We start from the raw sequence: 24,996 nt of genomic DNA on the forward strand, positions 1-24,996 counted from the left end.
TTTGTATAATTTTTGGACAGAAAGGATTGACATAAATCTTTGGGTATCTCTAGCTAGAGTAGGTAGAGTTCAGAGTAAATTGAAAAAACACTAGAGTTTTTTTTTTTTTTTTTTGAACACACACATATATATGTACACAACACATTCATAATATACAAGGTAAGGTAGAAATATTAAATATCACAATTTTAAGATCTAAGTGCAAACCTTTTCTTTTTAGATAGTCAGTCAGCCATTATATTAACTATACCAAATAATTCTTTTTGGAGTGTTATACTNACTTAGAATATTCCTACTAAATTAAATAGTGATTGTGAAAGTTGCTTTAATGGACAAATATTTAAATCTGTTCATCCAGTTTGGTCTACGAGATAAACAAGTAGCATATCTTGTAAAGCATTTTTAATGTTGACACTAAAATTAGAATCACAGAGTCTTCATTTAAGGATAAAGAAAACAGGTGGTTTCGTCAACTAAGAAGGAAAAAAGGCACCACATCAAAGCCTCCATTCTGATGAAAAGATCAGGACTGCAGTCAGGCACTCCCAGCTCACTCTCAGGATGNGAAACCCAAGGCTGCCAATGTGCTCACCTCCTTTAGGAGCACATTCACGAGGACTTGAAGATGCTGCACGATGCCTGTCTAACGCGACTGACAAATGAGTACCCCCAGTAACTGCACATCACTTTCACTTTTTGTTTCTTAAATACTCCTGTCATTAGATTATTTAAATTGTCTGTGATATTTAACATTCTACCTGGTGAATTTCTAAGTGATAAAATAATACTGTTAGTTTCAATCAAGTTACAAATAAAGAAATTATGTCCTGGGTCACAGTCCCTCAGAATGGACCCAGAATAAACTCCCTTATTCCCTCGGAGATGAGGGCTGTAGCTTTCTTGATTGACAGAGGAAATAATCTTCAGCTGTCTGAATTGTCTCAAAGATCAACAACGCCCCCCCCCCCCAAGAACTCCAGAGTTACACTAAACTGTGCCCTTTTGAACTGCAGGTGGACTTGCAAAACTGATTTCTTTTTGCTGCAAAACTTATAAAGATCTCTGAGTATGCCTTTTAGTAATATATATCTAAAACAAACAAACAAACAAGCAAACAGGTGTGTGCGTGTGACCATNCTTGGAGGCCTGAGGATGATATTAGGTGTCTACCATATTCCCTTGAGATGGGGAATCCACTGAATCTCGATCTTGGTGATCCTCCTGTCTTCAAATTTCTCTTCTAGTAGTAATGGAATACAACTTGGGGGTTGTAAAGAAGTGATTTCGGGTGATTCAATAAACCTCTCCACAACTGCTTGTTATCAACATCAGTATAGGGCACTGCAGGCCCTTCGCGTGAGTTTCCCAGGCTAGTATTAATATGGAATAGTTTCAACAGTCTAGTGTGCATAGTCGTCTGGGCAAGAATTAGGGTGGAGGAGGGCTACTCAGATCTGAAAGCAGGGAATGAGGTTTGGAGACAGGACATGAGGTGAGGTGTAAACTTATTTCTCAGAGGCTTACAAATGCNTATTCATTATAAGCCCTGTTTTGAGCCCTTGGCATCATGTTGGTTAGATGTTGGGATGCCAAATGGCACTGTCNAGGAAAATTAACCTGGGAATATACTAAAAGCATTACGACTACATCTGAACTGTAAAGTGAATAAGGCAAAAAACCAACAAAGTAATATTAAAGTTATGGCAGCGACTAGCAGGTGTTTTTTTCTTTTTGGCAAAACTATGATAAAATGAGGTGTGTGTGTGGGGGAGGGTAACAATCTAGGAAGGGGACATAAGCCAAGTGCAAGGGTAGCAGCAATACAAGTCTCAAACTGTTGAGCTTTAACGTGTCTTTCCAGGGAAGGGGTATGTGTGTGTGACTCAATCTCAAGAGTTTCTAGTGGATCAAAGACAAAGAAACAGGTAGCCAGTAGCGGAGAGACTTGCCCTAGCCAAGAGTCTTTGCGGTTCAGCCATCAAACTGCACAGGGTAGGAAAAGAAGAGAAAGACCCAGGTTCCACAAGCAACCGTGCCATAATAGCTGCGTGACCTTGTCCAAGTCCTGGAAACCGAGCTCGGTGGGTGGTGTTTCTTATAAACATGTTTCCAAGGTTTAGTGACTTGCGGGCATGGGGGTCAGTCAAGTGCCCTAGGTGGGCATCTTGTTGGCTGACAAGGAGTGTCCAACTTCGTGCCCTCTCCCCTTTCTAGCCAGACCATCCTTTGAACCACGGGGGCTGAGCAGTTGGAGTGCAGAGTGAGCAGAAAGGCGAAGGCAAAAGAAGGAACTCCTGCCACCCGCGTTCCCCCGCCCAGCCACGGAGCTCCCGGAGCCACCGTGTGTGTGTGTGTGTGTGTGTGTGTGTTTGTGTGTCCCCGACCCAGCAAGGCAGACGCGGGTGCACGCCCCCGGGCGCTAAGAAGCGCCTGGGAACCCGGGCGGACGCCGCGCGCCGGGAGCTCCGAGCTTNCTAGCTCCGAGGTTTCGGCGTCGCGCCGAAGCCGCCCCACCCAAGCGCCCGCCCGCCCGCTCGCTCGCTCGCTCGCTCCAAGTTTCCCGGGCTGTGTAATCCGGGTGCACCTTCCGCCTGTGGCCTCGCCATTCCGCCCGATCGCAGCGCGTGAGAAAGGAGGAGGGGACGCCCCCAGCTGTTGGCCTCCAGCCCGGCCAACTCCCGCTTCCACCCGGGCTTCGGCCTTTTGTACCCGCCCCACGTGACCCGCCCAGCGGCTCCCTCCACCCCGCCCCCCGTGGCCCCGCCCTCCGGCCCTTCCCGGCGACGAGCCGGCTCTTCCAGCTACCGGCCGCCCCCCTCCCGCGCTCCTCCGCTCCTTCCCTCCCGCCCGCCCGCGCAGGCTGTTCCCGCTCCCTCCCCAGGCAGCCGTTCCCTCGCGACGCTCCCCTCCCCCCGCGGCTGTTCCGCCGCTTGGCCTCCCCTCCCCCCAGTCGGAGCTCACTGTCTCCAAGATGGCGGCCGTGTCAGTTTGGGGCATCTCCGCGGTCCGGCCCGGGCCCCCGGGATCCCGGCTGTCTTCCCCCCAGGTAAGGAGCCGAGGGGCCGCCCCCGGTCGCTCCCAGCTGCCGAGCCCGAGGCTAGGCCGCCCCGGAGTCTGCTTCGGCGCCTCGCGGGGTCGGCGGGCCGCTTGCAGGCCCCGCCGCGGCCTGCGCCGCCTCCCCGCTGCTCTGCGCCAGGCCTCGGGCTGGGCGCCGCGGCCGCCCCCTCGCGTCCGACTCCGCGGCCCGGCCCGCGCCCGCCCTCCCGGCTCGCGCCGACGGGCCCGCCGCTGCCGCCGCCCTAGCTCCGCCGGCGGCCCACTCCGGGAGCCCGGGCTCCCTGGCGCCGAGCAGCCAGGCCGCGGAGCCTGGGGCTGCTGTGCGGGCTCGCCCGCTCTCCCTCGGGGGCGCGCCCGCCGTCCGTCCGCCCGCCCGCCCGCCCGCCCGCCCGCCCGCCGCTCCCGGCGCCGGGCGGGCGCGCACTCCGGGCTGTGCGGAGTGCGCGGACATCCGAGCGGGGTTGAGCGGTGCAGGGTGACAGCCTGGTGGGTGCAGTGGTCTGGAGCAGGCAGCACGTGTGGTGTTGTGTCTGTCGGACTGTCAGCCCCCAGCCNGGACGGGTGGCGGCGGGCTTGCCTGTCAAGAGCTCCGCGACTTTGGGCCGNACCTGCCCGACCTGTCAGGCTCCGTCACAGCCGGTGTCCCCCTCGCTGCTCTTCTGAGCCGACCCCTTGGAGCGAAGAGCTCGGAGGAGCTGGGGCTAGAGCTTACGATGCTCCTAACTCCACGTGATTTCATTGTTAACTTACTCTCCGGGCTGTGTTTCCATAGAATGGGACCGGCGAAGCCGTCCGCTGGCAAACTGCGGGGCTCTGCCGCTTCAAGTTTTTTTTAAAGTTCCTGGGGCTTTAAATCNAGGGCGCGCGCAGATGTGTTTTGGGTTGGGAGAGAGAGAGCGGGAAGGTCTTTGCGAGCCGGGCNGGTCTTTCTTTCTAGCCCGCGAGTGTACTTTCTGAGAGTTAGGGTTCAGATCTTCAGAGCGTTGGTTTCTGCAGACTCGAAGATTGGGGAAACTTCCGGCCGGAAAGACAATGTGTGACTGTCATTCATTCTTTTTCACCTGGAAACTCAGCCACATAGGGTGTTCCCACCTTCTTAGGTCTTAGGCCTCGTTACTTTACTCAGAAACTTCCCTTGGGTAGTAATTCTGATGTTTGTCCTCGTAAAACCTCCACTAATATGAAGGACCCCTCCTGGGGGGGGGGTACTTCTTTTAGTTAGCTTATTTTGAAATACATTTTGGCCCCGGGTGCTAATGCTTTTTTTTCTTACTAGTACTATTTCTTTCCTCATGTATCAGTCTCCCCTTTGCCTGCACACTGTTGGGAGTAGTTGCTGAAGGGGTGCCCCCGCCCCTTTTTTGCTGTGTTTATATTGTACACGTGCTCCAAAACATGAGAAGTTCAAAGTTACACTTAGATTTGGAGGAACAAGTTCAGAGGTAGTAGTATATTTGTTTTTGTTTTATTGACTAATGTTCACGCTGAGATAGCAATCTCAAATTTACATTTTTATCAGATCATAGGCAGTTACTTGTTTTCTGTATTGTACGATTTTACATGTATCTGCATTTGATCCAGATGATTCTAGGCCTTTCTTATTTCTAGTTTATCTGTAGATTATGTTTGACAGTTGTCATTTCCTTCAGTGTATGGGTATTGGTGAAAGTTTGAATGAAATTCCTTACACACTTTCACACTAAGCTGTTTTCATTTGCATTACTATCCTTATTGTGGTGTGTGAAGCAGGTTTATTTTCTTTTGTATAGGAACTGATCAGATTGCTGTCTGGTTTCTGCAGAGCTTACTGTCTGTTTCCTACCCACTGGAATTTTGAAAGCTGATTCACTTTTGCTTTTGTTGCAGGATTCTTCCTACTAATCCAGATACTTGTTGAAGTGCTGAATAGTTTCTTGGGGACAATGTGGAGGACGAGTTGACCCCCTAGACTGGTGAGCACAGATTGCGGAGGACAAACTAGCACTCCTCCGGTTAGTTACGGCTGAGGTGGTTTGTAGACACCTTGAGTTCCTCATTTTCCTTTGACTACTCAGCTGCTTCTCCTTCTGTTTTTACCCCGTGGTTTCCAGTTGCCTGTATTGATAGCACTGTAGTTAAGCTCTTGGGAGTGTCGTTAAACACATTGCTTTAAGANACGACTAGGAGGTTTCATTTGATAACTTAGTCACAGAGCAGGCCTTGATAGAAAACTGACATTATTTTAATTTCTTCTCAGGCTTAAGATACTCACTTTCTGCTTGAAGCCGGGAATGAGATGTGTGGAACCCAGGAGTGTGTGTGGAGTAGACACCAATGCGTTGTGATAGTGAGGATTTTGAAGATACGACAGAAAAACCAGGTGTTTTGATTTCTGAGGTAAAAGTAGGCTGTAAATCTATTTTGTGAAAGGAGGGAAGACTCAGGCCAGAAATCTTGTATGCTATGGTTAACTGGTTCCCATCCTCCGAGAATCCTGTTTTCCATGGTGTAAGACTTACTCAGCATCAGGATAAGGGATAACGACTCTATGGATATACAGAATCCTTCACCATGGTAAAACTCGCTAACCCGCTGTACACGGAGTGGATTTTGGAGGCCATCAAAAAAGTCAAGAAGCAGAAACAGCGACCTTCAGAGGAAAGGATCTGCAATGCCGTGTCCTCATCCCACGGGCTGGACCGCAGGACTGTGCTAGAGCAGCTGGAGCTGAGCGTTAAAGACGGGACGATTTTAAAGGTCTCAAACAAAGGTCTTAATTCCTACAAAGATCCTGATAATCCTGGGCGAATAGCACTTCCTAAACCTCGGAACCATGGAAAATTGGATACTAAGCAAAGTGTGGATTGGAATAAATTACTCAAGCGGGCATTTGAGGGCTTGGCAGAGTCTGGTGGCTCAACTTTGAAAAGTATCGAACGTTTTTTGAAAAGCCAGAAGGATGTATCTGCTGCCTGTGGAGGTAGTGCTGCCCCTGGGTTTCACCAGCAGCTACGATTGGCCATCAAGCGTGCTGTTGGTCATGGCCGACTCCTCAAAGATGGACCTCTCTACCGCCTCAACACTAAGGCAGCCAGTGCTGAAGGGAAAGAGGGCTGTGAGTCGCTCTCGTGTTTACCTCCCGTGTCACTGCTTCCACATGAGAAAGACAAGGTAAGGAACATTAGCACCAGTGTTCACAGGGCAGTAGCATAGGAGTCACNTTCACAGTCCTGGGAAGTTATGTACCCAGTCAAAGCTTGGGGGCTTTTGGGAGCTCTAGCTGTGAAAACTGAATAGGTTTTAATAGTTGTAGTACTTTAAAGTCTTTGAAGCTTTCTGTTCAGAGTATAGAATGTTGACAACTACAAGAACGCATTTAGCTTAGCATGCAAACTTTAGATTGAAGGTTCTATAATACCTTACTGTTGCAACTTGGTGAACTTAGAAATGCTAGAGACTTGACTCTGAAAGAAGTGGCTTACTCTACGGAGTTTTTCCTTTTTTTTCTGTTTTGTTTCAGGCTATCATTAGACAGGAATGAGGCAGATTCTTGTGATCCATAGTAGGGGCTAGCAAATCAGTCATTCCCATTTCTGTGTTTTAAACAGCTTCCTATCATGTGTTATATTTTGATTTATATATTTTTTTTTTTTTTATAGTTTTGAGACACAGGGTCTTGCTTTAAAGTCCAGGCTGGCCTAAAACCTTACTATCATCTTCTTGCCTCTGCAAGTGAGTGAGGAGTGCTGGAATTACAGGTGTGTGCCACCACACCTAGTGTGCCTTTGAATAGAAGGGAATCCTAAATGTTATTTGTGACAGCAGCAGTTCTATGGGTTAGGAATACAGTATCCTGTATTATAAAAAGTTCTGGGGTGTTTTGTACATAGACATGTCCCTTGCTCTGTTTTGTGTATTATTGTCATTTAATGCACTTGAGGCATAGCAGCAGTACATCTCAGCCTTTAGGAGAATCCTGGTGGATGGAGCATTTTGTGTGTGACTGTTCTTTCACATCAATAGAATGCTGTTAATTTCTTGTATACCTAGTGTATAAATCATAGAAGGTACTTCCGGGCAAAGACTTTTGGTATTTGTTTAACTTTTTTTGATATCATAATATAATTACATTTCTCCCTCCCCTTTACTCCCTTCAGACCCTCCCATAGATCCCTCCCCAATCTCCTTCAAATTCATGACTTATTTTTTTCACCAATTGTTATTGCATGCATAACTACATATGTACATATTGCATATATACACGTCTATCCCTAGCTATCCAGTCCTTAAGTGTGTGTGTGTTTTCAGGGCTGACCGCTTGGCGTTGGACAGCTGATTGGTATGCTCTTCCCTGAGGAAGGCCACCTCTCTGATTTCTAATTTCCTTCATTTGCCTATAGTTCTCTGTGTAGGCTAGAGGCTTTGTGGACTTCTCTGTCTAGTTGGCATATTCATTGGTGCTAATCCTCGTTCAGTTTTGTAAATGTATTCATTGGGACTAGAGTAAACAACTCTGCGTTTTGATTGGCTATGGCTTTATGTAGTGTTCTCCGGTTGTTGCAAAGATGAGGGGTGAAGATTATACTTAACCTGTGGTATAAGGATAAATGTTAATAGACTGTCGTTAGGGATTTAGTAAATTAGTAGTTACTGTTTCTTCTCCAGTAACCATGACTTCACTAGCACTGAGTAGTTAGGTTTCTAGTACTAGACACGAGATGGATCCCTCTTGATGAGCAGATATCAAGTCCAAAAGAGCTGTTGGTTACCATCAAGGTATGTGTGCTAATGCTGCCCCCTGAAGCTTATGCCATGGTGGTCCTTGATGGGGTTCCTCGGCATCAGAGAAAGAAGAAACTGTTGGGTGCCCCCCTCCTTTGGAAGCTTACATGGTTCCTTCTGATACCATGAAAGCCAGTCCTCAGGGAAGGGGCATTCAGGGCAGGTCCAGCTCGGGATCCTCTGGGTTCTGTTTCTGAAGTCCATGGTCTCTTTAGGAGTAGGCACTTACCTTCTGCCTCTGGGAAGCAACAAGGGAAACAGCAGTGGGCTGTGTGTTTTGGGAGTCAAAAGAGAGGANGTCTCTTGTCTGGTATTGAGGTTTTCATTGGGTGGTCTGATAGGTTATTAGAGCGGATACTATAAGTCCATGTGAGATGTGTGTTTGTTTATACACAGAATTGTATGTATTATGTATAAGGTAAGGTGTGTGTGTGTGTGTGTGTGTGTGTGTAGTTAATAGTATGATTCTCTGTGGCTTCTGCAGATATCCTTACCCACCTTGCTCTTCCTCCTGTGTACACTTTTCTCCCTCATCCCTAAAGAGCACACCTCCTTTCCATTTTCCCTGTCAGATCACTTGTATCCTGCTATCTCTCTGCTCCTCACATCTTGTGCATTTACCTCCTTGCTCTCCATAAGGAGTCCCCTGTATTTTACTCTCAAGAGAGAGAGAGAGAGAGAGAGAGAGAGAGAGAGAGAGAGAGAGAGACAGACAGACAGACTGTGTGTGTGTGTGTGTGATCAATGAGGCCAGACAGACAGACAGACAGACTGTGTGTGTGTGTGTGTGATCAATGAGGCCAGAAGAGGCTGTTAGATCCTTCAGAGCTAGTGTAATATAGATGGTTGTGGGCTGCATGAAGTGGGTGCTGGGAACTGAACTTGGGTCCTGTGGAAGAACTCTTAATAGCTGAGTTATCTCGTCATCCTTCCTTGTATTCATTAGCATCCCATTAAACTACAGTGTTGTTTGTTTAGAAACAATTAGAAAGTAACAATACTTTTGTTTTCTTGTTGGGAGAGTGTTGAAACCTAGCTTTTCTAGGTAGCCCAGATTGGGCTCAGCTGTGCAGAAATCCTCCTGCCTCATCTCCCAATACTGGCATTAGAGGCATGTACCACTGTGCCTGGCAGTGGTATAATTCACTGGTGAAATATTTAATTTTTTTGTAATAATTTTAAAAAATTATGGTTACACAAATTTCCCCCTTCCCTTTTCTCCTTTAAAAAACTCCCATGTACTTCCCTTAGTCTCTCAAATTTATGCCCTCTTTTCTTGTTACATATACATACACATACATGTATATTTGTATTCTTAAATACATAAATACAACCTGCTCAGTCTGTATAATGTTACTGTATGTATATGGTCTCAGGCTTGGTATTGGAGAACCAGTTAGGGGGACTATTCCTGTAGAAGACCGTTTCTCCCTGTCTAGTATTCTTTAGTTGTCTGCAGTTTTTTGTTTAGGGTTGAGGCCCCTCAAGCTCCCTCTACTGTGTTAGCATGTTCATTGGTGTATTCATAGTTCAGGTCTTGTTTAAGCAGACATGTTGATAAGACTTCATGGGTGTAGTCTCTGATGTTTCTAGGAGACTTGGGTTCACAGAAAACTTCCTGTTCCCTTGGCTCTTAAAATCTTTCCTCTGGTTCTTCTGCAACGATCCCTGAATCTTAGGTGCAGGGTGTATGATGCAGGTGTGCTGGTTGGGACTGGCCTTTACAACTCTGAATTTTGATCAGTTGTGGTTTTCTGCAATAGTTTCTGTTGCAAATAGAAGTTTCTTTGATGAGGANTGAGAAGAACACTTACTATGGGTCTGAGGAGAAATATTTAGGCTATAATTAGGGATTATGTTGGTATAGTAAAGTGATGGTTGGTAGTTTCTCTTCCAAGATCCATGACTTCACTGGCCCTAGGTGTTGGNGAGGTTTCCACTCCCGGGAATTATTTCTCGCTTGTTGAGCTGGTCTTAAGTGTACCTAGAGAGCTGTTGGTTACTGCCCGGTGTGCATCCCACCGCACCCTTAGGGTTACTGTGCCATGCTGGCCATTGTGGTGGGACATAGGTGCTGTAGCTGGTAGGACTGTTGGTTGTTGCCTTCCTCTGGAGGTGCCTTCTGATAAGAAGGCTAGTCTTCAGGAAGGAGGCCGCTAGTCTGATCTAGCTCAGATCCTCTGGGTGCAGTGTCTGAGGATCACGGCTTCTTTAGCATAGGATGCACTTCCACCTCTGAGAGGCAAGCAGAGACATCAGGAAAGAATTCTCTGTCTTGGACAGCTCTGGATCAACAACAAATCAGGGCTTCTCACGTCTGATGTTAGAATTGTTGTCTAAAGCTCAAGGGAGTATTGGCAGCCCATCTGGGAGGATTTCATTTAAATTGCATATGCATATGTATATACATACTTAGGTATTCTTATGTAATTTTAGCTAGCTAGATAATAATATGCTTATGACTTTTCAGGCAGTACTTACTTTTATTTTAGCCCCTCGCTCGCTCTTTCCTTCGTTACTTTTATTTTAGCCCCTTGCTCTTTCCTTCGTATTTACTTCCCTCCTTAATTAGTGTCTCACCGACATTCGTTTCCCCCGATCTGATCACTTACTTGTACCTTGCTATTCCTCTCTCTGTTGCTCTTCCCTGCCCTATTGTCCATTTATAATGAATTTTCTGGTTTCCACATTTACGCCAGGTTATACTCACATCTGAAAACTTGTAAGTAGGAACCACAAATAGAGTTATTATGTGAGGTTTGTCTTTCTAGGTCTGGATTACCTCCTTCAATATGATCTTATCCATTTGCCAAGGGTCNAGTATAGTGAGTGCATTTTAATTTAAAAAGGGACTTATTTTAATATTTGTCTCAGTGTTTGTGCATACACCTGAGAAGGCCAGAAGAGGGCATTGGATTCTCTGTAGCTGGAGTTAGAGGCTGATGTGAGCAGCCAGATGTGGCCCTGGAACCATTCCAGTCCTNTGGAAGTAGCTTTTCCCACTAAGCCATCTCCAGCTCTCTTACATTTTTTTTAAAGAAATACTATTTCTTTAGTTTTTGAGACAAGAGCTCATGTATGCCAGACTGCCTTTGAGCCTCACGTAGCTGAGATGACCTTGAACTTCTTGCATTGTGCATTTGATGTGTGNATTGGTCCCAGTGCTCATGCCTGTGAGCCAAGCACTCTACAAATGGAGCTGCAGTCCTACCCTCATGGATTTTTAGCGATCTGTTTTAGGGTTCAATTTGCTCTGTGAACTTTGAGCTGGAAGACACTTTTATGGATTGAGCTTTGTAATCTTTCTTTGTTTTGTTTTGTTTTTGAGACAGGGTTTCTCGGTGAAACCCTGATTGTAATGGAAACTCACTCTGTGGACCACGTTTGCCTTTGAACTCAGAGATACACCTGCCTCTCTCTCCTGAGTCCTGGGACTCAAGGCACGAAACACCCTTGCCTGGTGAGGGTCTGTAATCTTAATAGTCCAAAGTACTTCCAATTCTGATTGCTTTTACTAAGTATAATGGCTCATAATGGTGATTTAGATTAGGGATAGTCTGCTGCTGGTGTCTATGCAAATATTCAAAGATCAGGAAAGTCTAGAATCTGAGATACTCCAGATTCTGTGTATAAAGTGTTAAAGAATCTCTTGCCTTTCTGTTGACATCTATTGACAACTTGACATCATGACTTGATGGAAAGTTCTGTTCATAAAATGTTCTCTATCCCTGGGCATTTTAAAGAGCATATGTGAAAATGTTACAGTAGACAAGTCAGTAAAACCCTGCTTCGNAGTGGGATGGTATAAGAACACCTATCTGTAGCAACTGTTTTCTTTTTTCTTTTGGAACTTTTTTGATCACATGAAGCTAAGTAAATAAAATATGATTGGATTATTATAACTACCATCAAACGATCCAGTGGGATAAATTAGTGGTATTGCTGTGAATCAGTTATTGTATGTTGGTATCTTGTATTTTGTATCTTGGTAGAATGCTTAGATACTTCATTTAAAATAATTCCCCTTGTTTGAAGTATNTGCATGTGTATATGTATTATCTGGAATTGAATTGCAGGAGTCTCATACAGGAGCTATAAGCATGAGTTATATATATATATGTATATATGTATGTATATGTGTGTGTGTGTATATATATATATATATATTTTTTTTTTAAAGCAGCCAGTTAGTAATATAGTCCAGGACAAATCCTAACTCTAAAATTCTGGGACTTGACTTTTGAAAAGAGCTGTGAGGATCATTGTACAATATTTGTGGCTGAACTGGAGACCTTTTCTAAGGTCTTACATTAAGGACATTTTATTCAGTAGAAACCTACTGGTTTTCTTCAATTAGAAATGTCTGCCCACCACAACATCGCTCTAATAGATTGTATTATTAACTGAAATTACTAGATTTGGAAGAATACATTTAGGAAAATTGTATTTCTTTTGAGCAGATTCCATGTGCACTGATCAGTAGACTTTACTTTGAATTTTGACTTGTTCTTAGCTGCCTTAATAATATTGATGAAATTAAAATTGATGAGGTTCGTTCTATATTTTTAAATGATTATCATTTCATACACTGTTTTTAATAGTTTATTTTCTAAATGATCTTCCCCAAAGATTTGAAGAGCCTGCTTTCAGAATTATAATACAGTGAGCTCAAAAGGTGAGAAATGATTGCTCCTCTGGACAGATATCTATCTACTCCTTTCATTATATTCAACTCTTTCTTTCCTCTCTCTGAAACAACTTAGTCAGTTTCAGTGAAGAATGGGTTGGCTTGCTGTTACGACTCTGGATTCTAAATACATAGATGTACACATCTCCAGGGAGTATTTGTCATGATCGAGAAAGGAAGGTGTAGGCCAGAAGTAACTCCACTTTTACTTGCCACTTAATTCAAACAGGTATTGAACACCTGCTGTAGGCTACTCACAGTGCTTGGAAGTAAGTGAAAGGGTTGGCGCTCCTGGAATGCTGATGTATCTGTTGACCTGGTCAGCTGTGGGGTGTTATATATAGTTCATGTTTCACATCACTATTCCTTTTTAAAAAAGATGTATTTATTTTTATTTTATGTTGTATGGGTATTTTGCCTGCATATATGTTTGTGTGCTATTTGAATGCAGTTCCCATAGAGGCCAGAAGAGGGTGTCAGATCTCCTGGAACAGGGATGACAAATGGCTCTTAGTTGCAGTATGGGTTCTGGAAGTCTGGAAGAGCAGCCAGTGCTCTTAACCACTGAGTCATCTTTCCAGCCTTGGTATAGCTAGTTCTTGTGATAATTGTCCAAATCACTACAATTTTTTGAGGGTATTTTTGAGCAGAATTATAATTTATTGAAACATTTTGATGGAAAAAAAGAGCTTTAATTAAGCTTGAATGTATTATTCAGCTATGTAACTTGGACCAGAAAGATGCAGTGGTAAATCTCCTGTTTCCTGCAGTTGTTTCCCAATACAGTAGTTAATAGCCCAGATTATCTAATTTTACTGGAATTTGTATTCTTTTGATGATGTATTTTGTTTTTTAAAATTGTTTGTCTCTCTATATACATATATGTATGTGTAATATATATGTGTGTGTGTGTATTATATGTGTACATATGTGTTGAGATGCTCACAGAGGCCAGAGGGGTCAGAGTCCACTGTGAGCAGCCCTATGTAGGTGCTGGGAATGGAGCCCAGACGCTTTAGAAGGACGCAAGTGCTCTATACTGCTGAGCCTGCAGCTCACAGCTTAGATTTTTATGTAGAAATACTGTCTAAAATGGGCTATGGTAAAAAACAAATAGATCAATCAATCAATAAAATGGGATATATTTTCAAGCTACTGAGAAGGAAGTGTTTTAGCTGTTTGCAAATAGCCATTAATGTAAAGTTGTTTCATATTTTATCTAATTAGAATAGTGATGTTGGTAAAAATAATTTGTAATTATCCTATTGTTGGGATACTTTATTAAGAATGCAATGAATTGTCCTACTTAGAGTGATTGTTTAACCCCCCCCCCAAAAAAAACAAAAAACAAAAAAAAAACAAACCCAAAACCTTCTAGGTACAAAAAGATCTGGGAAAAAAAAAATGGTACAGTGACATTGGTGACATAGGCATTTATTGCCCCTCTAAAGCGTCTGGGCTCCATTCCCAGCACCCGCATAGGGCTGCTCACAGTGGACTCTGACCCCTCTGGCGTTTGTGGACTAGGTTTAGGTCTGACTTACTGGCGGAACACTGGCCTGGCATATACAGGGCCCTGTGTTTGATCCCCAGAACTGCCCAAAATAGTTGCTATTAAATTGGAACTGGTTTAGCCTCAATTTTTAAAATAATCAGTAGTATTTATACATGTATAATTTTGTATCACACATGTCCTTCATTGTTTTTACTGTTTTTGTGGTGACTGTTAAAAAGTCAGCAGTAGATTACTTGTAAAGGCACTTAGGAATTAGCTTTTTCTGTAGATATTTATTTTATTTATGTGTTTGTGTGTCTGTCTGTGTGGGGTGAGGAGGCACGTGCAGAGAACCTTGAGATCCAGGCTAGCTTGGTTATATAGCAAGAGCCTGTCTCAAAAAATTGTATCATTTAGCACTCACTGTATATTCAGTGTTAAATATCCAGGAGAAGCTTGAGAAATTCGTAGTATTACCAGTAAACTATACAGGGAAGGCAGCAGACAACAAATTAGGGAGTGGAGAAAGAGTGTTCGTGTAAGATTTGATGTCTGTAAAAGAAGATAGCTCATTCCTGTGCCTTTCCATTTTGTATAGAGTAAGGATAGATTCTGTATTGATACAAAGAAGTATTATCAGACCTATATGACTGAACTTTTTTCCAGTGAGCTGTTGGTTTGCAATTCTTTTAATTTAGTAGACAGGTTCTGTGTGTTCTTAATCTTTGGCTACAGTGAAGCATTTAACTCCTGAGTTTTTATAACTTACAATAACTTACAGAACTTGGAATATAATTTAGAGGCTTTGAGTATGATGATGTATATTGGTATTTCAAAGTCTTGTTATTTAAGGAATCTTTAAATATCTGATTAATAGTGTTTATATTTTCTTTCAACATTTTCTTACCTTGTTTATTATTTTTACTTATTTTCTTGAGACAAGATCTCACTGTACCTCAGGTTGGGTTAGAACTTGCAATCAAGTCCCAGCCTCTTAAGAGGTAGAATTACCTAGATGAAAATTCCTTTTCTTTTCTCTTCTCTTCTTTTCTCTTCTCTTCTCTTCTCTTCTCTTCTCTTCTCTTCTCTTCTCTTCTCTTCTCTTCTCTTCTCTTCTTTTCTTTCTTTAAAGGTTTATTTATTTTATGTATATGAGTACACTCACAATCTTCAGACACACCAGAAGAGATCATCCGATCCCATTACTGATGGTTGTGAGTAACCATGTGGTTGCTGGGAATTGAACTCAGGACCTTTGGAAGAGCAGTCAGTGGTGCTCTTAACCTCTGAGCCATCTCTCTCCTTTCTTTTTTTGGTTATTTTGAGGGTCTTTCTATGTAGCCCTGGTTGTCCTGGATCTCACTATGTAAATNAGGATGGCCTCACAAGTGCTGGCATCAAAGGCCTGCACTACCATGCCCTTCAAAATTCCTGTTTTCCCTAAAGCAGTAGCCATGACATTAATTGTCTTTAGAAATACCTGAGGAGCTTTAAAAAATAATCAGGAAAACAAATTAGACTCCAGCAGGGTGGGAGAGCCCAGGTTTCCATGGGGTCTGTCAGTCTCCGTGTCTAAGGTGCAGTGGACGTTACATACTATGCCCTAGTACTTAGAGCCAGGAACTCTGGGTTGGGAACTACTTGAGGCGAGCAAAGGATTAAAAAAAAAGTAAGTTTGATTTAGTAATTGAAATTTAGTTAAGTGAGACAACATATTGTGAAAATGTTTTAGACATAAGGCTCTGTACTTCTGGAAATCTGACTTCTTTTTTATTCCTTGACTACCATTTTCCTAATTGTCCCCTTTCTTCCTACTCCTACCACACTTACTATTTAAGTCACTTTCATGACTCTGATTACAGGTACTAGCCTAAGACTAACCAAATGTAATTTTAAAAACTGCGTGAGTGAAAGGCAGAGTTCAACTTGTGGGAATCAGTGTGGTTCTCTGAGGACCGTGGAGGTCCCAAGTTGTCATGCTTGGCTGCAGACACCTTTCCCCACTGAGCCATCATCTCACCNGCCTGCACATGCTCTTCTAATGTCCTCCGTTATTCCCGGGAAAATCCTTAGTCCCAGCACTCGGGAGGCAGAGGCAGNTGGATNTCTGAGTTTGAGGCCAGCCTGGTCTACAGAGTGAGTTCCAGGACAGTGAGGGCTACACAGAGAAACCCTGTCTCGAAAAACAACAACAAAAAAAGTTAAGGTAAACATTTTCCTTTTCTGCTCTTCTAAAGTANGGGTTTTATTGTAGAGAGAACCATCCAACCATGTGATAGGGTTCTACTCACAGATTGGTGGATGCTAATCTCAGCTTTGCCTTTGCTAAGGATTTGTCTGTGATCTGTTTGCATTAAATAATACAGGGTTTCCTTATTCTCTTTGACTTCCTCATTCTGACACATACTTCTATTTTCCTTTCATAGATAGAGTTGATCTGTCCGTCTACATAGGCTCATTCTCTGCAATCAGACTTTTGACCATTGTGAGTCACCATGTTGGTGCTCNGAATCAAGAGTGCCAGTGCTCAGAACTGCTAAGCCAGTTTTCTAGTCCCATCTTGGTACTTTCTTCATCTTTAAGCTCTTTTGTAAAAATCAAAACAACAATAAAAAACCAAAACCCATCTTTTCATTCCAGATCTGCTGCAGTTTGGCTTTTGCCCTTACAGTACTTTGTTTCTTTTTTTTTTTTTTTTAACTTTCTTTTTGGACATGAGGTCTTGTCATGTAGCCTAGGCTAGCTTTGAACTTTGGATCTTGATTCTGTCTCCTGATACTGGGATTACAGTTGTGGGCTACCCCTCCTGGCTTTAAATCACTTGTTAGCAGTTTCCAGGCTTGTGCTACTGACCTCAGCAGCCCTTTGTACTTACCTGTTCTTCTCTCCCTCTTCCTCTGGGATAAACCTTCCTCAGTGGCTCTCTTCCCTCCTGCCTGGTAACAATGCGGTTCAGTTTCCTGGTATTTTATCTAGTGCATTTCTCTTACTTGTTATCCACGTGGCTCTATTGTATTGTTTCTACTTCCTGAGTTGTCTTGAGACCTCTGTGCACTGATGATGATGTTTCTGTCTTAATCCAGAACTCTCTTCTGGATTCTGGACTTGTCTCACTAATTGGACAGCTTTTATCTGGAGTCTTTCTCCCGGGTCATGACCCAGATGGCACTGTTACTTGCTCTCCTAAGTTGTTACTCCAGGAAGAGCCATTCCTGTTGACTAATGCTTAAAGTGAGGACATCCCTTTTGGTTTTCACCCTTCACTTGTTGTCTCTTAGATTTCGTTCTAGGCTGTTCCCACTCCTCATACCCTTACTATCTGTAATTAACCTCGTCTCCATTCTNGTGATGCTCCTGGTTACCCCATCTCCAACCTGCTGTTCCTCAGCACTTGTCTTATGCCTGGCTTCCTTTCCTGATTGGTTTTCTTGCCTCCAACATGACCCTCTCTTTGAGTCAGTACACTTGTCCAGAGTGACTGTTTGAAGGGATTGAGAACCTAGGTTTAAATCCCAGACCATCTGGTACTGCTTGCCTTAAGAACTTAGATAATTTGCTTAATACTTTTGTAGCACATTTTCCCTATAAAATGGAGATTAACAGTGTTTATTTTATAATGACGCTATGAGGATTTGTGTTAATACATGTCAGTGTAATGGAAGTTTGTGTAGTGATAGAAGTACTGTGGAGGTATAGTCTTCTCTAGTAACCATGGCCACAGTGAGCTAATGAGTTCCTAAAACCACAACTTGTTGACTGAGGATTCAGTTGAATACCCTTACAGATAGTTATTATACTTGACAGTACAGAGTATAAAATTCTCAGAATGGTAAAAAGGTCATCTATATATGGTTGCTAGGGTTACTTTTTAAAATTACCTCTGCTTAAACACTTTCTGTGCCATAGCCTAGACAACTTGTGACCCTGCCATGTGAGTTACTGTACCCTACTGTATGAAAGTGCATGTCATTGTACCCATGTTTACACCAGGTGGGTGCTGGGACGGAACCCAGAACCTCGGCGTGAGAATGAATTATTCTTAAACAGTTGAGCCATTCTGCCGGCCTCCTAGGTCTCACTACCCTCCCCAACAAACATGTCTTCTAGGCTTTTTAGTCTTTATTTATTTTATTTTGAGACAGTGTCTCACTGTGTAGCCCCNGCTGACCTTGAACTCATGGAGATTTGCCTTTCTGTGCCTCCCAAGTGGTGGAATTAGAAGCACACGTCACTTTAGGCTCAGCATGCTTTAGTTTTAAACTTTAGCTTCATTTTATGTGTATGAATGAATGTTTTCCCACAGTAGCCATAAGAGGGTGTTAGAGCTCTTGGGACTGAAGTTTTAGATGGTTGCCAGCCAGCATGTGGTTGCTGGGAACAGTCCTCTGGAAGATCGGTGCACTTTACTGCTATGCCGTCTGTCTCTCCAGCTCCATGCTTTGATGTACAGTACTGTGCTTTATTTGATTCAAGGTTAGGGTAACTTCCAAACTAAACAGGACAGAGTTACTTATTTAAAAAAGATTTAGATTTNTTGGAAAAGTGATCCAACAGAAGCAGCACACATCACCGAGGCAGTGGTGAACGCTTTGTTCTCGGTGTGTAAGAGTAGATCAGGACGTTCAGTAAACTCCTGTAAACTTAGAACACGAGAAAACAGACATTTAAACCAAACAACAAGCATTCCCACCACAGCTGGGACTTTGGTGGCTCTTGCTGTCTGTCATTGTCATCGCAGGATGCACATTTTTCTCAGGTACCCTGCACTGCAAGAGCGTCAACACAAGAATGAGAGGGTTGGTACATGTGTGAGAACAAGTAAAAGTAGTTATATACGCGTTCGAAACTGTCAAATAAAACAGCCATTAAAGGTAGACGAGAGAACATGCTAGTGTATTGTTGGTAGTTAGGTAAATTAGGACAGCCACTGTGGAAAACAATAAGAAATTAAATGTTTAAGTATCACATGACCCAACAATCTTTCTGGGTATATAAAATGAAACTAACAGCTTCTGAAGGTACTGGTACCCACATATTGATTAAAGTATAACCCTTGGTAAACAACATAAGGGAATAATGTATGTGTCTTTGATAGATCAGTGGGTAAACTGAAATATCCTTGCATTTTATTATACTGCAAAACAAAACAAAATGAAAATCATACCATTTGCCACAATATGGATATTACATTAAATAACAAGGCCAGGCAGTACATAAAATATGGCACGTGTATGTACGTATGTGCATACATGCACATGTATATGCCTGTATTTGTGCATTCTAAAAAACAACAGAGATAGAAAATACAGTGTTTATGCAGTAGTGCTGTGGAAATGAGATGTCAGCCAAAGATGAAAATCAGAGTTACATAGAATAGACAGGCCCGAGGATCCGACACACATTAGGAGGACTGTAGTTGATACTAGCATCTATTAACATCTGAGTTTTTTTGAGAAAGTACATTTAAAGTACTATTGTTACACTGGATCTAAAGTAAGTCAAGAAATGGTGAACACGATGTACCGTTTATATTCTTACATACATAGTACATGCATATATAATCAACCATTTCAGTATGCATATTTGTCAAAATAATATGGCATAGTTTAAATCTATGCGATACAAATAGGGAAAAAAATCTTAGTTTTAGGACAGTTAGCACAGACAAGTCAAGACAGATTAAATGATCCATTTTATTGCAGTGTTAAAGAACTGTTTTATGTAGTTATTTTGTGTTCATCATTGAGTCAGGTAGTATATGGATACAAAGGAAACAAACAAATGACAGTATATTGGTTAATGTGCTGGGAAGTACCTGCTATAATTTGTTGTTAAATTTATGCTGTCGGGTGTTGGGAACTTTTCATATNTCATTTTTCAGGAGAGAGTCTTTGCAATCTGCAACACTTAGACACAGGACACTACATTTGCACAGAGCTTATGGAGAGATAAGCTTCCCTTTTATTCTCCTTGTATGTTACATAATTTTACCTACACTTGGAACCTACACTACATCCCCATGCTTTGGTTTTGTCATTTTTTTAGACTAAAATATAACTTTGAAATTTCTATGTTTGTTTTGTTTGAGACAAAGTCTGACCTCAAACTGTGTAACTAAGGTGACCTTGAACCCTGATCTTTGCCTCCGTATCCAAGTGCTGGGGTTCCAGTTGTGTGCCCCACAATGGATTCTCATTTCTTACCTTTGAAAGAAGACTTTAAAATAGCTGTTTGTTTTGGGTGCCGCCAGCCAAGCAGAGCGGAGCTGGATGAGGAGGAAAAGGAGCCTCACATCTCTCCATAAGCTCTGTGCACATGTAGTGTCCTGTGTCTGAGTGTTGCAGATTGCAAAGGCTCTTCCTTTCAGTTCTCCACCACACCATACTCCTTCTCTAGAAAGACTGGTAGTGCATGAAATTAACAAGCATTGAAAAAATCTTGACTGCTAACATCTTTTGCATTTGTTACATGTCTGTGAAACCGTTTATGAAATCATAGGTGTTATTAATCCATGTATACAACTCTTAAGATGTTCAGACAGCTTTTTCACACCGTCACTGCCAGGTTCGAGTGTCAGGTGATAGCAGTTAGGTTGACAGGACACATTGCTGCTGCACAAGCATGGGATGTAGTGTAGGTTCCAAGCACCCATGTTTTAAAAGAGCCAGGCCCCATGTACACACTCAGCATTGGGTTTGAGGGTAGACAGGAGAACCTGGGAGCGCAGTGTCTAGCCTGCCTGCTGAATCCACCTTCAGTGAAAGACTCTCTGAGATCAAGTAAGTGTATGCATGCATGTATGTATGTGTGTTTATGTGTAGGAAGCAGTAGAGGAAGATACTCGATAGTGGCTTTGGTCTCCACATGCATATATTCATTCATAGCTACATGAATATATACATACACACCACACCCATGCAAAACAAACCAAACCAGAACAGAGCAGTTATTGTCCTNCACAGCAGAAGGATAGGGGCCAGGGTCACTGGTCCATGGTGAGGGAAGCGAGACCAGGCTACCAGGTGAGCGCAGGCTCCTCCTGCTCTGCCCTAAAACGTCTCCACAGCATCTCAAGGAGGCCCTCTTGCTGCTTGTGCTTCACAGTGTATGTTTCTCTCAGAGATGTGAATGCCTTTTTATAAAAGGACGGCTTTTCAGAGCCACTCCAGTGTCTGCAGTTTCTCAAAATAACAAACTCAAAATATGCCAAAGAAGTCTATTTTGGGGTAGCACATTCTGGTCTCCTACTGTCGTCATATTTTTGGGTGGTATATCCTGAGCCCCAGCAGTCTCTGCTGCTTTAGTGAAGGGAAGGTGACATTGAGTGCCGATGAACAAAAATACCAAGTCACTTCTCAGGTTTAGTCAAGCCTCCCTGCCTTTCTCTCATTTCCCTGGTTGGGGCAGCCTTCATTTTTTTTTTTTTTTTCCTTTACAGGTTGCATAATTATCTTTCAAGATAGGTTCCTTTCATCAGTGAGCTGTGGTGACAAAACCCACACATAGGACCATTGTGTGTGCTGGGGATTGAGCAATCAAAACAGACCTTTGTCCTAAGGGAGTCCTGACATAGTTTACCCTTTATGTAGAGCACTTAAGTCCAGCCTCTTTAGCCTATTACAAGCGTACTGTAATTACATCTACTCTATTACATTCTCTGCCTCTCTGTCTCTGTCTCTCTCCCTGACCCCTCACTTCAATACAAATGAAAGCACACACTGCAGTCAGTGGTCAGCTTTCTGTATAACCAAATTTAGTCAGCTGTAGATTAAAATGAGAGTATTGAGTCCATACTAAATGTGTAGATTTTGTTCTTGTCATTCCTTTAGCAATATAGTACAGCTATTTACATAGCATCTGTATTGTATTAGTTATTATAAGTAATTCAGAGATGATTTAAAGGATATTTAAATCATGTACAAAGGTTATGTGAATGCTGTACCGTATTACATATGAGACTTTCCGAGCATCCTTTAGAGTTCGGTATCTTTGGAGGTGGGGGCTAGGAACATACTGAGGGGCATCCTTAATCCTTACTGACTTATCTATTATCTTGGCGAGATTGTATTTTTATTTTTGTATGTATATTGTATTTTTTATGATGCAAATCTTGTGATTTGCAAAATGTAAACTTCTAACACTCCCATGGGAGGAAGAAACACAGCTGTCCTGCACACACTTCTTAGTTGCTTCCATGGCACAAGAGATACATGGTACAACAGACCTTCAGAACTGGGTATATCATCCATTCATTTATGTTGTAGGTTGTGTTAAGACCTAGAAAGATACATTAACTTCTTTTTAAAAATGTATTTATTATTTTATGTGTTTGAATATTTTGCTTGCATGTATGTATATGTGCCCTAAGAGGTCAGAAGATGGTGTTGGATGTCATGGAACTGGGGTTGTTATAGATGGTTGTAACGCAGTAATGGGAATTGAACCTGGGTTTTCTGCAGCCTCAATACACCACCTTCTTAAGTACTTTTATGTGTAGATTTTGAGGGTTTTTTTTTTTTTTTGGTTGTTTTGGTTTTTTTGAGATAGGGTTTCTCTGTATAGCCCTGGCTGTCCTGAAACTCACTTTGTAGACCAGGCAGGATGGCCTCGAACTCAGAAATCCGCCTGTCTCTGCCTCCGGAGTGCTGGGATCAAAGGTGTGCACCACCACACCCGGCCAGATTGATTGGTTTAGTTGTGTATTTTGTGCATGTGTGTCTGTGTAGGTGCACAAAATGTGTGGGTGTGTCTAGAGGGCAGAGGACAAGTTCTAGTGTAGGTTCTCAAGGGCTGTCCGTCTTTTCCTTTTGAGACAGGGTTTTCACTGGCCTCAAAGTTGCCAAGTAGGCTAGACTAGCTGGTCCCTAGCCCCAGGCATCTGCCCACCTCTGCTTCTGCAACTTTAAGATTGCANATGTACTTACAGCACGCCTGGCTTTCTTGAAGTGCATTCTGGGCATTGAACTTTGGCTCTCATACTTGTGTACTCGCACTTAACCAGATGAGCTATTATTGCTCCAGCCCCTTGTTTTTTACATTTTTTTATTGACTTCACACTGTAGCTTATTACTTTTCGGGGCTTGTAGAATATTTTATAATAGAATCTTTTGTTACCAGTTGTGAACTTTACAGACTTTTGAACAAAATTGGGCTACAGCTTGATGACTACATTTCTGAACAAGGCAAAAGCCAGTGTTGGTCATTTTGTTCTGTGCTTGCTTTGTCACTGAGCTTGAGCAGTGTGACAGAAAAGAATCAGAAAGGGAGACAGGGGAGTGACTTATCTGTGGATTTGTGTAGTGTTAATTACAAGCCATTGTGGCTTTTAAATTTTTGTTTAGTTCATATTGCTCAGAATGTCATCATGCATGGCATGGTGCTAATTCAAAGTTCTCTTAGTCTCTGGCAGAGGGCAAGTGTACTAGGAGATTGGGACCAGGTATGGTGGCATATACCTGTAATCCCAGCATTCGGGAGACAGGAGCTGGAAAGGATGATTGTGAGTCTGAGGCCAGCACACTCTACATAGCAATTTCTAGGACTGAATAGCAGGACTCAACCCCCNAAAAATAACAAAAGGCAAAGGTTGAGAATAATCATTATACTGTTCAAACCCTTTCCTCCCATCTCCCTCTGTGGAGATAAATTAGGGTTATTAAATAAATATTTTGAACAATTGAACAATTTTACATTAAAACCACAAAAGCTCTAATAAGTTTGATGAAGATGAAAGCAAAGAGACACACACCTAATTTTAAGTGTTTATTAAATAAAGAAGTAACTTTACGTATGTACACGAACTTTCTTTAAAACTGGAAAATGCAGAGCTTCTTTTGTTATATGACCTATTTATTTATTTGCTCAATTATTAATACATTTATGTAAAATAACACACTGTTTTGAATATATACACAGGGTTGGGTCACTACCACCACAATCAAGGTACAGAAAAATTCTGTCTGTTCCAGAAATTTCCTTCATGTTGTTGTTGTGCAGTTTCTAAAACCTCTTCTACCCCAGCTCTGGCAAACCATCTTGGAGTTGTTATGCTTCCCAAAGCACTGAGTTTTCTAGATTGTGATGTAAATAAAATCATACAGAACCTTTGGAATCTTGTTTCTTTCCTGTAACATAGTCTGTTTAGTATCTGTGCTATTTATATCAGTTGATGACCCCTTTTTATTGCTGAGCTATAGTTATCCATAAGAATGCACTATTACTGTTCCATTAAAGGGTAGTTTCAGTGCTTGGCAACTGCAAACAAGGCTACTGTAAACTTGCATAGACAGGTTCTGGATTGTTCAAGTAGGCTTTAAATGTCATCATAACTGTTCTTAGGGAAGTGGAAGAATCTCTCTATATGTGTGCCTGTCTTTGTGTCTTTCGATCCACACATATATCTCCATCTCACCCAGCCCCACACATACACAAAAACTTACACACACTGATACAAAGGCTCAGAGTGGTTAGACTGAGACTGGCCACAAACAAGGAGCCAGGAGCCAGGAGAAAACGGAAAAGGTCTGTAGAGGGGGTGTGTTTCACTGTCACCTTGATTGAAGTCTAGTAATGCTGATTTCAGACTTGCATGACATGTGAATGAAGGCTGTGTTTAGGCTTGGGTCTCATCTCACCTTTAAGATATATGACCACGTGTAGGCATACACTGAAGTCTAAAAACCCTGATTGAAACTTGGTCTCAAGCATTTTGAATAAGGGCTGCATTGGCTGTTTAAAATGCCGTTGTAATAAAATATATAGAGAAGTATTTCATCATGATTCCTTTTTGAGTGTGTGTGTGTGCACCCAGACACACCTGTCCTCCTGTGGAGGTCAGAGGGCCTTTTCGGAGTTGGTTCTCCTTCCATCTTTACGTGGACTCTAGGAATTTAACTTGGATTATGTATCTTTCATCATGATTTAAGCTTTTTACTTCCTAGTAGTTGTTGTGTAGAGCTGCCATTCATGTGCTTTTTAAAATGTTTTTAATTTTTTT

General features: G+C 42.5%; 1 protein-coding gene across 1 annotated transcript in view; it reads left to right on the forward strand.

The window, feature by feature from the left end:
• The first annotated feature begins 2,960 nt into the window (after window positions 1–2,960).
• Window positions 2,961–24,996, forward strand: part of Kat6a (lysine acetyltransferase 6A) — an 84,074-nt gene continuing 62,038 nt past the window's right edge. Inside the window, 3 exon segments of the mRNA XM_029481030.1 lie at window positions 2,961–3,046; window positions 4,924–5,048; window positions 5,294–6,207. Of these exon segments, the coding sequence (XP_029336890.1) occupies window positions 5,608–6,207 (600 nt within the window). The 5' untranslated portion in view covers window positions 2,961–3,046; window positions 4,924–5,048; window positions 5,294–5,607.

Source organism: Mus caroli, chromosome 8, assembly GCF_900094665.2.
Source record: "Mus caroli chromosome 8, CAROLI_EIJ_v1.1, whole genome shotgun sequence".
NCBI lineage: Eukaryota > Metazoa > Chordata > Mammalia > Rodentia > Muridae > Mus > Mus caroli.